The following is a 17,327-nucleotide window of genomic DNA, read 5'->3' as shown; positions in this document are numbered from 1 at the left end:
TAATTAAAGCCTGGCGCATCCCGCCATCTTTTTGTTATTATTTATGTTGTTTTGAAGAAAATAAAGAGAGGGAGCACCAGAGGGGGATGCGCCCGTCTCGATCCGCGATTGCGTTAACCACAAATGTCAAAACTAATTGCTTGCAGTACAGGGGCGGATCCAGGAATTCCGTAAAGGGGAGGCGCCTTTGCAAAATTAAAGCTGCCGCACCCCACCCCTATTTTCCTTTTTTTAGTTTTATTGTTTTAACTAAGGAGAGAGAGGGGGGGGGGGCACCAGAGGAGGATGCGCCCCCTTCTCGATCCGCGATTGCGCAAACCACAAATGTCAAAACTCACTGCTTGTAATACAGGGGCGGATCCAGGAATTACGTAAAGGGGGGCACCTTTACTAAAGCCTGGCGCATCCCCCCCCCCCTCTTCTTTTTGTTATTATTTATGTTGTTTTGAAGATTTTTTTTTCTTTTTGTTTGTGTAGGGTTGTTGTTGTTGTTGTTGTTGTTTTAAAGAAAGGGGGCACATGAGAGGGATGCGCCCCCTCACGATCCATGCTTGCCTCAACCACAAATGTCATAATTCCTGGATCCAGGAATTCCGTAAAGGGGAGGCGCCTTTACAAAATTAAAGCTGCCGCACCCCTTCCCCGTTTTCCCCTTTTTAGTTTTATTGTTTTAATTGAAATAGAGAGAGAGAGAGAGAGAAGGGGGGCACCAGAGAGGATGTGCTCCCTTCTCGATCCGCGATTGCGTCAACCACAAATGTCAAAACTCATTGCTTGTAAAACATGGGCGGATCCAGGAATTACGTAAAGGGGGGGGGGGGGTGGGGGCACCTTTACATGATAAAAGCCTGGCGCACCCCCCCCCCATGTTTTTGTTATTATTCATGTTGTTTTGAAGAAAAAAAAAAGAGGGGGGCACCAAAGGGGGATGCGCCCGTGTCGATCCCCCATTGCCTCAACCACAATGTCAAAATTCATTGCTTTCATTACTGGGGCGGATCCAGGAATTCCGTGGAGAAGCGCCTTTACAAAATTTATTTTTTTTTCATTTCATTTCTGTTGTTTTAACAACAAAAAATAGATAGGGGGCACCAGAGGGGGATGCTCCCCCTCTCGATACGCGATTGCGTCAACAACAAATGTCAAAACTCATTGCTTGCATTACAGGGGCCGCGGCGGCGGGTCCAGGAATTCCGTAAAAATAAAAAGAAATAAATAAGTTGAGGGGGGTTACGCCAGCCTTTCATTTTGAAAAGACGTCTTTACGGAATTCCTGGACCCGCCCCTGTAATGCAAGCAATGAGTTTTGACATTTGTGGTTGACGCAATCGCGGATCGAGAGGGGACTCATACCTCTCTGGTGCCTTTTTTTTTTTTTGTTGTTGTTAAAACAACAGAAATAAAAAGAAAAAAAATAGGGGTGCGGTAGCTATTTTGTTGTTGTTGTTGTTGTTGTTGTTGTAAGAACAACACAAATAAAATGAAAAAAATAGGGGGTGCGGCGAGTTTTAATTTTGTAAAGGCGCTTCCCCTTTACGGAATTCCTGGATCCGCCCCTGTAATGCAAGCAATGAGTTCTGACATTTGTGGTAGACGCAATCGCGGATCGAGACGGCGCATCCCCCTCTGGTGCCCCCCTTAAAAAACAACATAAATAAAAGGAAAAAAAATTCTTCAAAACAACATGAATAATAACAAAAAGATGGGGATGTGCCAGGCTTTAGTCAAGGTGCCCCCCCCCCCTTTTACGCAATTCCTGTATCCGCCCCTGTATTACAAGCAATGCGTTTTGACATTTGTGGTTTACACAGTCGCGGATCGAGAAGGGGGCGCGCATCCCCTTCTGGTGCCTCCCCCCCCCTCTCTCTCTCTCTCTTTAGTTAAAACAATAAAACTAAAAAGGGGAATATGGGGGTGGGGTGCGGAAGCTTTAATTTTGTAAAGGCGCCTCCCCTTTACGAAAATCCTGGATCCGCCCCTGTAATGCAAGCAATGAGTTTTGACATTTGTGGTTGACGTAATCGCGGATCGAGACGGGCGCATCCCCCTCTGGTGCCCCCTCTCTTTTTCTCCCTTCAAAACAACATAAATAATAACAAAAAGATGGGGGGATGCGCCAGGCTTATTATGTAAAGGTGCCCCCCCCCCCCTTTACGCAATTCCTGGATCCGCCCCTGTATTACAAGCAATGAGTTTTGACATTTGTGGTTGACGCAATCGCGGATCGAGAAGGGGGCGCATCCTCTCTGGTGCCCCCCCTTCTCTTTCTCTCTCTCTCTCTCTCTCTCTCTCTTTCAGTTAAAACAATAAAACTAAAAAGAGGAAGATGGGAAGGGGGTACGGCAGCTTTAATTTTGTAAAGGCGCCTCCCCTTTACGGAATTCCTGGATCCGCCCCAGTAATGCAAGCAATGAGTTTTGACATTAATATTTTTGTGGTTAACGCAATCATAGATGGAGAGGGCACGCATCCCCTTATGGTGCCCCCTTCTATTTTTTTAACAACATAAATAAAAAGAAAAAATGGGGAAGGGGTGTGGAAGCCTTTGACTTTGTAAAGGCGCCTCCCTTTACGGAATTCCTGGATCCGTCTCTGTAATGCAAATGATGGGTTTTGACATTGACTTGTGGTTGACGCAGTGGCGGATCTAGAGGGGGCGCTGCGGCCCCTCCTCGTCTCTGTTTTTGTTAAAACAAAAGAAAGAAAAAAGAAAAAGAAAGGGGAGGGGTTTTGCTGGCCTTTGAGTTTGTAAAGGCACTTCCCCTTTACGGAATTCTTGGATCCGCCCCTGTGACGTATGACATTTGTGGTCGACGCGTTATGACATTTGTGATTAACCCAATTTTGACATTTGCGCTTGACGCAATCGCGGATCGAGAGGGGGCGCATCCCCCTCTAGTGCCCTCTCTCTATATTTTGTTAACGCAACAGAAATAAAAATAAGAAAATGGGGGGGGGGGGAGGGTCTCGGAATTCCTGGATATGCCCCTGTAACGCGTTATGACATTTGCAGTAAAATTTGGAAATTTTGACATTTGTCGTCGATGTGTTATGACATTAGTGGTTAATCCGATTTTGACATTTGTCGTCAACGTGTTATGACATTTGCAGTAAAAATGGAAATTTTGACATTTGTCGTCGACGTGTTATGACATTAGTGGTTAATCCGATTTTGACATTTGTCGTCGACGTGTTATGACATTAGTGGTCATTATGACATATTTCGTCGACGTGTTATGACAGTGGTTAATCCGATTTTGACATTTGTCGTCGACGTGTTATGACATTAGTGGTCATTATGACATTTGTCGTCGACGTGTTATGACATTAGTGGTTGTTATGACATTTGTCGTCGACGTGTTATGACATTTGTGGTTGTTTTTGACATAAGTGGTCGATTTTGACATTAGTGGGCACTACAAGCCCTTAGAGGCAGCACCTCGCGGGCAACTACTATGAGTGCATTTCGCAGCTGTAACGGTTTCAAAGCAGCTCTCACGCAGGTCGAACGGAATGTGGTATGGCAGAAGCCCGTACAAAATGTCATTATCTTGGCCACAGCCGACTCTCAACTAACCAGTAGAAAGGCAGTATCTCACCCTCGGCATGCACGCAATTTACTCGTATAGCTCCCAGAACTGACCAACTATATGCAGTATCGACACCGTTCCCTGCCAGTAAAACATCAGTATTATGTTTGTGGAATGTCTGCAGATGACAGCGCATATAGGCAAAGATCCAAAGGCAACCTACTTTTTTTTGTAGGCCTACTTCAAGCGGGTCAACTGCCTGTGACCCGCAACAACTTCTGGCCTCCTACATCGGACCTCCTAAATCGGACTTGCATGCGTACCTCCAGGCAACTGATGCCGAGATACGTGTTAGGTACTGTCAGGTGCGGGCCAACTGCGGGAAGCTCCGGGTAGCAAAAATTTGTCCCCACAGGCAACCGGCAAGGCCTCGAAAGACACAATGTGACAAGACTTTGAGTATGTTCAAAATTTGTTCCGGATGAGTAGCCCTAGTTTGCCCACAGAGGTACACGCAGAACACCAGTAGGAGGCCCTTTATAGCGGCATCACCTCGTAGGTAACTCCTGCTCAAGTATTTCGCAGACCCCGCATGTCGCTCGTAAATTAAAACGAATCGGTTTGTACGCTCTCACGCAGGTCACAGAAGCTCTGCCCGCAGAACTTTCTCCTGTGTGTTAAAAAACACGCGTAGCTCACTAGGAAAGGTGTGACAGGTCCTTCAGATTTTGTGCCTTCTCGTCAAATCGTTACAATAAACCTAAATTTCTGATTTGCTATCCAGTCGATGTCCAGGGTTGAATGACAATTGATTTCATTTTATTTCTTAATTTCTTTCAAACGTAAATGAAATACAATGTCTAATTGAACACATTGTTTTTTTTTCCTAACACGATGCAGAATTATTGCGTTACTGTATGCATAGTTGTATGGCAACAGATAGGATCCTGATGTATATCGTTCAAGGATAAATCAAGCAACTCTTGATGTACAGAAATTCAGGAGACCTTTCTCATTAGCAAACGCTTGACGCCACAGAATGGCCGCAGAAATGATAGTCTAAACAATACGGAATTGTAGGAATATAATATACAAGTCACCATTGCGTGCCAAAAAAAAAAAAATGCAGCGGTGCATTGTGCAAAATGTGAAGTGTTGGTAAGAAAATAAGTTGTGAATACGAGTTAATGTTTATGTTTGTTGTGAACTTTCGATTCGGAGAAGTGAAAATTAAAAACAAAGAAATATAATGAATAATACCATGCTCCAATATTGGACATATATTGAGTTAACAATATATCTTCAAGATGTCTTTTAAATTGATGAATAGCTCTACATTGGTCAAGATTTTCGGGTTAAAAAAAAATCCAAACATCATGGTGTCACGTGAGTGACTTTTTTTTTCTCTCTGCTACCCTGACACCGAAAGAACGGAAATTCAAACTGTTTTCATGCAGTCATGTTCGAGTTTAATCTTTCGAATCTTTGTAGCTTTCTCGTTCACAGCATATAACAATATATTGGGCATAAAAGATAGTCGGAAACAAATTACAAATACATAACTGGGTTATCTTGGGTGACTTGAACCGGTGATCCCCTCAGCTCGGCTCAGTCGTCATCGATGCCCGATGCCCTCGTCGTCGACCTCGGCACAGTCGCTTGGCTTGTCTCTTGGAAGCACCCCTTTGACCTGGCCACTCAGCTAGATGCTACCCGATCGGCGGTCCTCTCAGATCCTCGGCCTTCACTAGTCCCTGCTACCACGCAGACTCCTGCCTTGACCCTCGATGCCCGAGCTTAAGCGACGGCGAGCATCAAATGGAGATTGAGCTCCGTACCCAAAATTCGGCTAATAACTATCAAAGTTCAGTTCATATCGGCAGCTGGAGCTCGCATCTCACCGACGTGGAAAACCCCCAGAAAAACGACTGCTGCCTAAGCGGAGATCTATGCTGGATGTCTGATTAAAGTGTTTCTCCCCGATCCTCTACATTACTCAGCTTTTTAATAGCTCCCCTAGCCATAGAGATTAACACTAAAGTCCCTTACACTCCCATACACTTGCTTTTTCATGCCTTTCCTACACTAAAGAAATCATCCAATCATCATGCTTAAATATAGCCCTATTGAAACTGTACACATGTCTAGCCATCGTCTAGACCGCTGTTACATAACATCTTTACTCATGAACTTGTGAACAATAAATTACAACCAACACCCTAGTGACACTGACATATAATAGCTGAGTCTCGACCGAGCTAGAGAACATTCCTAGCCACCACCTGGATGGGAGCTATTACATAACACCTCTATTCACTCAATTTCTATACTCTGAGTTAATACATAATACTGCAAACCGGGCACGCTGTTGCCATGCTATTTCTTTAACTTTTGCTTTGTCTCATTTCATGTGACTGCCCTGTCTGAATTTGACTGATTTAGACATGCTGTTGCTATGCCAGTTTATTCTTTTACTTTTACTCTGTCTCATATCATGTGAATTTCCAGACAGTCACTTTCTCGCAGTTTGACCTAGTGGCTTTCTAGGACAGCTTTAAAACTCTAAATCTTTGCAAACTCAAACAAATTCGATTTTACTTCACTGGCAAAATCAAAGATAAATTTCTCTCCTGACAATATCCCCCACCTTAAGATATAATTGGGATATCAAAATTATATCCTACAAGAAATCTATAAGACCTGCTATTCAATCAACCAACATACTATTCACAGTGTATGTCAATATGCATGTGTTCAAAAGAGAGACTAATAGACATCAATATCAACAGCATATATGCATCATACATTACATTATCCTTTTCTCTTCTGCTATTCTTGTTCTGAAAAGACACAAATTCATAATCATCTCCCAGGCCTTTTAACAACCAACTTTTGCTCTGTTGGTATTCCTAATAAAGGCCTTATAGCTTACTTAATACATCTTCAAATGCATCAGCTTTAAGTCTTCTATAACTAAAATAGAACCATCAAACCTGTATATACAAAATCTTCATTGCCTCTAATAATGATACCTTTTAGCAATAATATCTCTACTATCCCATATTCCTGCTCAGATATCTGAATATGTTTGTGTGTACCTTTGCTTTCATTTCCTGATACTTCCATGTTGCACAAACCTTACCAGATAATATTGTTGCTATTTACATGTTTATCTGGATGAAAATCTACTGAAATGTAATATTGCTACCTGGTTAACACCTGCTACCTCTTAATACGCCTAGTATTCTAGTACCTCATGTATACCTGGATACATATACTGTGAGATTTAACTAAGCCTTAAGCATTACTCCCTACTCTTAATCCCTTTACACCTAATCGCGAATTGCTGATCCTGTAAGAGAAATGAGAGAGAGAAAGGCTTTTTGTAGCACTTGCAATTACATGTGCATTAATTTATTCACGACAACTCAACAAATATGTGTTTCATCATTTATGTTCTTCTTCTTTTTTTTTTTTTTGAGCTTTACCTCGTCAACATGTAATGGAAAAGCAAGAACCATTGCAAACCATAACAATAATTTATAAACAGTTACAGCAATCTACTCATGAGGTCAGCAGCCCTATTTTCGGACCCCTTTATGGACACCAGGCGAAACCTATGCTCCTGTAGGCACATACTCCACCTCATGATTCGCTTGTTTGTCGACTTCTTTGTTTGGAGGTACGTGAGGGGTTTGTGGTCAGTGTGGATCTCAAACACTCTCCCAAACAGATAGTAATCAAACTTTCTGACCGCCCAGACAATAGCGAGACATTCTTTTTCTACCGTGGAGTATCTCTCCTCCCTAGGAAGGAGTTTCTTGCTAGCATAGGCCAACGGGAATTCATCCCCATCATGCTCCTGCATGAGTACCGCCCCCAGACCACTGTCAGAAGCATCAGCCTTTAACATAAAGGTTTTCTCGAAATCGGGCAACCGCAACACTGGAGGATTTGCAAGACACTCTTTCAGCTTGACAAATGCACTTTCCTCTTCAGGCCCCCACACAACATCTCCAGGCCTACCTTTGCGAGTCAGGTTAGTAAGGGGTAGGGCTATGTCTGCATGATTGGGTATGTAGTCTCTGTAGGTACCACAGAGTCCTAGGAATTACCTAACCTGTCTCTTCGTCTTGGGCCTTGGAGCTTTGCGCACTTTGTCTGTGAGCATATCGCTAGTGTGGATCACACCTTCTCCTAGTTTGTGTCCTAGAAATTCTATGGTACGGGAACCTACGGTGCATTTGGATGGCCTAGCTGCCAGATTGGCATCGCGCAGTCTATGCAAGACTTCATCTAGAACCTCCACATGCTCTTGCCAAGTGTCTGTGTGAATCAGAATATCATCGATATAATTCACAACATTCGACATTCCATCTAGTACCTTCCTCATCATTCTAGTGAATTGAGCACTGGCTGTCACAAGCCCAAACGGCATGTACTTGAATTGGTATTGTCCCTTAGGCGTTATGAAAGCTGTTTTTGCTTTATCTTCATTCCTCATTGGGATCTGCCAATACCCTTTGGTCAAGTCTAGTTTTGTGAAGTACCTACTGTCGGCTAACGACGCAAATAGCTCCTGAGTATTGGGCATGGGCTCTGGATCAAAGACTGTGACCTTATTCAACCGCCTGAAATCTACACAAAACCGATTAGAGCCGTCCGGCTTTTTGACTACCACAATGGGATGACCGTATGGAGAGTTAGAAGGCTCAATTACTCCTAACTTCAGCATGGAATCAACTTCCTTGCTAAACTCCTCTTCCATAGCCTGAGGTACCGTATGAGGCGGAGATCGCACTGGTTGCTCAGTCGTCAACGAGATTTCACATTCAGATATGGTTGTCTTCTTCGGGATATCAGTGAATATATCCTGATATTCACAGAGGATCTTTTGCACCTGAGTCCTCTCACTATCCTGTAAGACCGGATCTACTGTTACCATGTCAACAAACTCCATCTGTACTACGCTGGGCATACTAGGCATCTCCCTATTCCAATCACAACCAGCCTCTGCCACATCTTCCTCGTCAGCCATGACCTCAACAACTTCCTCATTGCCTTCGACCCTCTCAACCACAAAGCAACTGGCCACTGGTACCTCTTCACGTCGACCATAGTACCTCTTCAACAAATTGATGTGATATGTTTTGGCAACACCATCAACATCAACCACATAGTCATAGTCAAACTTGACCCCCACTATCTTGTAAGGACCTTGCCACTTTACCAGCAGCTTGTTGTGATCAGTTGGCAACAGAATGAGCACGTCATCCCCTACATTCAACTTCCTAGGCCTAGCCTTTCTGTCATAATACCCTTTGTACCTTTTTGCAGAGTACTTCAGTGCATCTTGTGCAATTCGCCATGACTTGACCAGCCTGTCTCTCAACTCTATCACATACTCATACTCGCTCTTGAGCTCTGGATCTAGTTTCTCCGCTGTCCACAGTTCTCTGAGCACATCCAAAGGCCCCCGAACATGTCTCCCATACAACAACTCGAACGGAGAAAACCCCAGGCTCGAACTCGGTGCTTCTCGCAAAGCAAACAACAACGCCGGAAGATACCTATCCCACTGACGTGGCTCTTCGGAACACAACCGCTTCAGAGCTGATTTCACCACAGCATTGTATCGTTCGACGAGGCTATTGCACATAGGATGGTAGCGAGAACTTGTCAACTGTCCTATTGACAACAACCTACACACCTCACGCATCAAATCAGACACAAACTGTGTCCCTAGATCCGACATCACTTCGTTGGGAATGCCAACCCGGCTGTACACCGAAACTAACGCCTCGGCTACGTCAACAGTTGATATCGATTTCAACGGTATCGCCTCCACATACCTAGTTGCATAATCTACAATGGTTAGGATGTATGTATGTTTGCGAACAGACGGCATGAATGGACTAAGAAGATCTATCGCAAGCGTTGAAATGGGACACCAATGAGGGGGACCCTACCAAGGGTAGTCTTGGGCACCCTACCTTTGTCAATAGTCCTTTGGCACTCATCACATGACCTACAGAATTTAGCCACATCCTCCGACATCCCAGGCCAACAGAACTGAGTCTGAATCTTAGACAAAGTATTGTTGATACCCAAGTGTCCACCTAGGAGTGAGTCATGTGCGACTCGCATTGTCTCGTTCCTACGAGGCTTAGGCACTACGAGCAATTTAGGACCTATGCCCTGATTACTTTCATCCTTTTTCTGCCTAAGTAGAAACCCCTGTTCACACACAAACTTGTACTTGGAATTCTCAACCTGTCCTATTTTCTGCCATAGAGGGCGCAACGACTCATCATCTTTTTGTTCCCTTAGAAATTCACTCGACCGCACATTATCAACAGGATCTGCAACAGTCAAACCTTTACTAGGCCTCGAATCCTTCACCTTTTGTGCACGAGTTTGAACAGCCATCCCTGTATCATCCAATTCACCCGGGATTGCGACCTCGACGTCCTGTTCTACACTATCATTTGAACTTTCTAGACCCATATCCGGGGTTATGACCTCTACATCCGGGTCAGACACAACACTCTTTGGGACCCAATGTAGATTGGGGTCACTCGGTTCACGAGCCCCTTCTACATTCCCGATAACTACCTCACTCAAACAATCAGGCATGCACACGGCTTCAACTTCCCCTTCAAAATATGGCGAGTCAACAGCTACCTTAGCCACGGGAAAACGCCTCACCGTACCGTCAATTAACCTCACTGCCTGATGTTGACCTGTTAATTGGTCATTTCTAACCAATTTCTCTTTCACCACGCACGTACTACAACCTGTATCACGCAAATCAGACACGGGTGTATTATGAAATAGAATTAGCACAGTTGCGTATAGAGGAAGGAACAACAATACCCGAATCCACATCACACATGTGCCTCTAATAGGCAACACCAAGGGCATAACCTTGGGGAGAAAAACTTCAACCAAACTGTCACATAAGGCGACCTACTCGCACGATTCGCACTGAGGTAATGTTTCCGATCAAACATACGAAACAGTTATTATATTGACAATAATAACATAACTGGGTTATCTTGGGTGATTTGAACCGGTGATCCCCTCAGCTCGGCTCAGTCGTCATCGATGCCCGATGCCCTCGTCGTCGACCTCGGCACAGTCGCTTGGCCTGTCTCTTGGAAGCACCCCTTTGACTTGGCCACTCAGCTAGATGCTACCCGATCGGCGGTCCTCTCAGATCCTCGGCCTTCACTAGTCCCTGCTACCACGCAGACTCCTGCCTTGACCCGCGATGCCCGAGCTTACGCGACGGCGAGCATCAAATGGAGATTGAGCTCCGTACCCAAAATTCGGCTAATAACTATCAAAGTTCAGTTCATATCGGCAGCTGGAGCTCGCATCTCACCGACGTGGAAAACCCCTAGAAAAACGACTGCTACCTAAGCGGAGATCTATGCTGGATGTCCGATTAAAGTGTTTCTCCCCGATCCTCTACATTACTCAGCTTTTTAATAGCTCCCCTAGCCATAGAGATTAACACTAAAGTCCCTTACACTCCCATACACTTGCTTTTTCATGCCTTTCCTACACTAAAGAAATCATCCAATCATCATGCTTAAATATAGCCCTATTGAAACTGTACACAATATGTCTAGCCATCGTCTAGACCGCTGTTACATAACATCTTTACTCATGAACTTGTGAACAATAAATTACAACCAACACCCTAGTGACACTGACATAGCTGAGTCTCGACCGAGCTAGAGAACATTCCTAGCCACCACCTGGATGGGAGCTATTACATAACACCTCTATTCACTCAATTTCTATACTCTGAGTTAATACATAATACTGCAAACCGGGCACGCTGTTGCCATGCTATTTCTTTAACTTTTGCTTTGTCTCATTTCATGTGACTGCCCTGTCTGAATTTGACTGATTTAGACATGCTGTTGCTATGCCAGTTTATTCTTTTACTTTTACTTTGTCTCATATAATGTGAATTTCCAGACAGTCACTTTCTCGCAGTTTGACCTAGTGGCTTTCTAGGACAGCTTTAAAACTCTAAATCTTTGCAAACTCAAACAAATTCGATTTTACTTCACTGGCAAAATCAAAGATAAATTTCTCTCCTGACACATAGCCGTGACGTTTTAAGGATTTCTGTGCTAAAACAATTCTTGTTGTTGTTGTTGTTTTTTTTCAAATGATAATCAGATGAATGCCGAGTTAGGTAGGAATGAATATTGAGATTGAAGACCTGAATATAAGAACGACCCAAGTCCAATTTTTGGCCAAATTCAGTTTGACATGAGAAATTCTAGCTTGTGCATGGACTCATCTTGTGTATAAATGATAAATCCCAATTACCCCCGGAAGTGCCTGAAATGAATGAGTTAAATCTTATATTAATGTAAGAATGAAGGACTTGGGTCATTCTTACATTCATATAATAGCGCCCTCTCTCATCCTTCTCTCATCTCTATAGCAGAATATCATGTTATGAATCAAATAACGACCCAAGTCCATATGAATCAAAGAACGACCCAAGTCCACCACACAAAATGGCCTCTCCACAATTAATGTAAATGTTAATTGTCATGATAATATATGTTCTAATTTGTATATTCAATGTTGCCTTCCCATTACAGTTAAATAGAATATTATTGGTCAAATAAAAAAGATATGAAGTTTTTTTTTTTTTTTTTTTAGTTTACTCGAAATGGTCTTCCATGGACTTGGGTCGTTCTTATATTCATATACTCAATTAGGAATTAGGAAATCACTGAACACCGGGGGAAGTTGGTTGAATGTGCATTTATGAATCAAAATGCCGTTTAGAAAGTGTGAATATCATTAATCTTTAGTTGTTTTTTTTTTAATGCGAAAACAATGGGTCAGAGGGAGATAAGTAGTAGGAGTTTGTAAAAGTACAATAGCGTATGTTCCTTGGAAATCTTTCCACAATAACCTTCCGGAAAAATGCCGAGCCTTGATTTAAGTTTGTTTGTTTTTCTTTTGTTTTGTTTCAGTAGTTGTATTATTTTTAACTTTTTTTTGGTTAGTTTTTATTTGTTTGTTTGTTTGTTTGTTTGTTTGTTTGTTTGTTTGTTTGTTGTCTGTTTTGCAAGGTAGGAAAGAAATGACGTTGATACTTATTGGATAATGCCTCGTCTTTTACTCCGTGTGACTGCAAGTCAAGTGACTCGAGCCATGAAATTATAATAATTTATCGTGTCAATAACAGGGACTAGGTCAAAATACCAAAGCAACAACAAGAACAACAAAAAGAAAAGGAAAAACACCATAGAATCATCCACCAAATGAGTGTTGTTTGGCTGCAGGTATGACATTATGAAAAGCAACAGATTCAGAATTTTCCTTACGCTATCGTTTTGTTGTTGTTGTTGTTGTTGTTGTTGTTTGATATAGTTGACGGCATAACCATCGAGGAAATCAAACTTATCAGGAAGTATGCCGATTCCGAGGCGGTGCGAAGTATCGCCATAGAGTTTAATCCTGATAACCCAGGATCTGTTGATGATAAGAGCATCGTTCAGGCGCTGGAAAGAGAGAGCGGAGGAAGCAGATCAGACCAGCGAGAGAGGATCAGGAATCTTCTGAAAAATACGAATCCCAGATACGGTAAACCAGCTTCTATTTGGAATTGAGTATATGAATATAAGAACGACCAAAGTCCAATTTTTGGCCAAATTCAGTTTGACATGGGAAATTGTAGCTTATGCATGGACTCATCTTGTGTGTAAATTATAAATCCTATTTAAATTATATAATTCTTATATATATGGAGGTTTTGTTTTTTTTAGTTTACTCGAAATGATCCTCCATGGACTTGGGTCGTTTTTATATTCATATACCCAATTGGGTTTTCTTTGTTGGTCTTGTACACTCTGATTGAGTTTAAGAACACGGAGCATTATTCCCAAACGTAGTCCCGATTATGGATTCTATGTATTCCATAAACGAATAATTGAAGGGGTCGGTGCATTATAGTGTTAACCCACACTTTGGTGAAAAATGAGTTACATGCATTTACACCATCCTGAATCACTGCTCTATAATCCCTAAAAATGTCATCTTGAAATTTAAGCAATAAATGGGTTTTTAATGCAGGCATCTTTTTGCCCCGAAAATTAATCACATCTTATAGGCAGGAATATAATGCTAAGCCACACTTTTCAAGATGGCGACCTCCATGGTAGCAGACAGAAGGGTGTCATAGAAATATCTAAATCTGAACAGTGAGGAAACTTTTTCATCTACAAAAATAAGTGATTCTGATTCATAACATAACTTGTACTCTTCTGCCAGTTATGAAAATGGAGATGAGATAAACATTAATGAAATTTTAAGCATTTAATGAGTATTTTTTGTTAATTTTTGTACTGTTGGGGTTAGCACTATTTTCATGCTAATTCTACTGATCATGACATTTTTCGCCAGTTTTTTGTTTTTGTTGAACTTATCAGAAAAATACCACAATCACTGGTTTTAGGAGTATTTTAGCATTGTGCATTATAACCTATAAGAAAATTCATCAACATTCATGGTCTGTCCCAGCACCTTAAAGTTTCATTAGTGGGTTAGCACTTTATTCATGCTGACATTTCGCTTCAAAAGGAAAGCTTCCTCAAAATTAATCAGTCGTTAAATAACTGATGAAATATATTCAAAATATAAATCTTTATTTGTTATGTGTGTTTTTTTCATCGAAATGGCTTATTGTAATAAGTGTATTGTCTCTACATTTATGATTTTTTTCCCCGATGCAAGTGTGATCTGAAAACGTTCATATGGGTACAAAAAAAAAAAAAAATGTACGGATAGCTGGATGTTTGGACATGTGCCTTATCTGTTTGTAATTCTTACAGAGTTAGATCACTAGTGAAACAACATTTGAAATTGTCATTGATTAATTTGTAACTTCTTTTGAATAAAATGCAAGTTTGCTATGCTTTCACAGCCATATTTAGGGGGATTAGCCATAGACAGTAGAAAATAGATGAAAACAAAATGCATTCTTAATATCGATTAATTTACCTCAAATTTTCAAAAAAAAAAAAATTCCTGCCGCTGTCAATACAGTTGTGCTTCCCTGTAGTTTCTTACATAACCGAGACACGATACTTACATGTTTAACATCCTTTGAAAGGATGTTACATTTATGATATAACTGCAAACATTATTTTTCAAATCTAACGCTGACGTATAAAATTCATAGTTCCTTGTTGTTGATACCTCTATACGGTTTCTCAACTTAAATCAATAATAGGTGAAAGCAATCAAAGCGGACTTTAAAGCATCAATGCTGATAGTATAGTGTTTTTTTTTTAACGTAATTTAATTTTGTGAGTCAATAGCTCCCTTTTTTCCACTACTGAATTTACCCTTTAAGCTCGGTATTTATCATGCATTTTTATGAAGAAGTCTCCATGTTGGAAAGAAAATGTATTTGCTGTATTCTGTTACAAATTTCAGAGTTTTTTTTTTTCACAGGGTTGCTTAAAAGATTAATTTACAAAAAAGAAAGGTTCCTTCAAATTAATTTGGAGATTTGTGATCGATAAAACTATTGAAAGCATATAGATTTTTCACTTTTTCGTGTATGTTTTTGTCACCGTAACAGCTTTGACATGAGAACATTTTTTTCTTGTTCCTAAATGATCTTCATGACCCAAATGTAGTCTGAAAACGTGCATGTGGGGTAATGATGTATTTGTATAAACACACCAACGTGGTATAATACGTAGACTATTTTGGTCTTATTCGGCACATTGTATTTCTGCATGTATGGTCTGTGCGAATATACGAAATCTATAAGTGTTCAGACTTCCAAAGAGATTTTTTCCCAATTTTTAAAAATGTTCTTTTTATGGATTTTGGGCCATTAAGAGTTAGTCATTCATTTTGTATTAAGAACTTTCCTGCATAATTTCAAACAGCCTGCATTTACCAACGAACATGGGGGAGGAGGATTCATTGAGGCATGTGCAGTCACAATTTTCATGCAACACTATTTTTTGGTAAATTCGTTGTCATACAAAGAAGGATTTTAGAGTACATTGGTGATTTTGAAACCCTAAACAAGAAAACCAATCTAGCTAAACAAGGCCTTAATGTCTACTTTATGGTATTTTATTCCCTTTAACAAAAGACATGATAATCTCTGGAATAATGTTGATATGTACCATTTTACTTTATTTTCTCTGATCTATACTCTATTCAAAATGCGTTATATGCATAATGCTGAAGAAGGGACTCTTTCCCTGTTTTTAAGTACACGGAAGATGTAAAATCCTCAATGAGATATTACCCCTTCCCCCCCCCAACAAATCATATTATTATTTTGTATGACACTGAATGCTTTGTCTTTTAAAACTTGAATTGTTGAAATTGTTTCATATCCACATTTCAAGATGTCTTTATGCGTATATGATTATGTGCGCGTGTGTGCGTCTGAAATATATGCAAAATTTGTCTTCATAATTCAAAGAGATTATACAATACAGACAGTTAAAAACAATTATATCTTATTTTAATTTCACGTCACAAAGGAGGGAAACTCAAATATAACATTAATTTTCCATTTTTAGCAAAGAGATATTGATATTTTGTGAGTTTTCAAAAAATAAAGAGTATTTGTATACACGACGGATTTGGCTGCATTAAAGTGCTAAGCCACAAATTCAAAATGTGACTTGAAAAATCCTCTTGAATCCACCAAAATAACAGGGTAGTAAATTTCCCCAAAACACTATACAATCTTGAGTATGTAAAGGTTCATATACGAAAAAATTGGCCTTCATGAGTCACTGACCTGATTTATGGATTCTTTCAAACTTTAAAAAGCGATTATCTCAAAATGAACATTGTGTGGGTTAGCACTATAATGCACCGACCCCTTCAATTTTCAACTGAAATAACGTAGAACACTTCAAAAGGGGTAATAGGGACAATACGTAACAATATCAAACAAAGGTCACTCAGTCATAAAAATTAAGGATGTATTCCTTTTGCTTATAAAATAAAGAAAATGAAACTTAATCATTGTCCACGAGCATCATGTTCGACCCTCTTGTTTTTTCTTCATTGTAATGATATTCGTTATCGGTTGCCAAAAGGTCAAGCTCTGTGCTTATCTTGGCAATCGTCCTGTACGCAAATTAAGATGTAACTCATGTAATTATATTACAGATGTAGTGTATAATTGATGAAAATGATGATAATTGTTGAAAGTGTTTACACTACTTTTTTGTACAAAGTTAATGAAATTGCAGAAAATTGATGAATTTGAAAAAAAATGGCATACAGAGAATAAATCAAATCAAATCAAATCAAATCAAATCAAATCAGCACACAGCTGTTCAACTATATCAACCGCAAAGCAATTTCTATCTGCAATATCCTTGCAGGTCTTTGCGTCATTGAATTAAGAATGAAGAACCATTTATATTTTTCTTCTTGTTTTGACTGTACAGTTTTTGTCCTTGGAACTTATAGAAAATTGTAATACAGGAATACTGAATATAGAATATTCTAATGTATTCGTTTTATCATTAGTAAGCAGTTACAGAATCCAAAATAATGGTAAATATTCAACGTGCTATAAATTATTCTAATAGTTATCTCTTTCTGGTAACAGCGCCTTTCAAATTTTTGGTGTTCAAGCCTGTGTCGTGACTTTAACACCTTGCAAGGATTATGATGAAGACGCATAACATTACATTGATTAAAAGCATGTTGTCACGTAATGGTAAGGTTTTCCAGTCTTCTCGTCACAATTGCCAAACAGTA

General features: G+C 40.4%; 1 protein-coding gene across 1 annotated transcript; it reads right to left on the bottom strand.

Moving 5' to 3' along the window:
* Positions 1 to 7,080: 7,080 nt before the first annotated feature.
* Positions 7,081 to 10,418, bottom strand: LOC140229744 (uncharacterized). Its single transcript, XM_072309978.1, has 4 exons — positions 9,780 to 10,418; positions 8,458 to 8,721; positions 8,085 to 8,376; positions 7,081 to 7,556 (listed from the first exon to the last, which is right to left on the bottom strand). Exons 1-4 carry the CDS (start codon positions 10,416 to 10,418, stop codon positions 7,081 to 7,083), a joined length of 1,671 nt encoding a protein of 556 aa, XP_072166079.1.
* Positions 10,419 to 17,327: the final 6,909 nt, after the last annotated feature.

This window comes from Diadema setosum, chromosome 6, assembly GCF_964275005.1.
Source record: "Diadema setosum chromosome 6, eeDiaSeto1, whole genome shotgun sequence".
NCBI lineage: Eukaryota > Metazoa > Echinodermata > Echinoidea > Diadematoida > Diadematidae > Diadema > Diadema setosum.
This window is presented reverse-complemented; position numbering and strand designations above follow the sequence as displayed.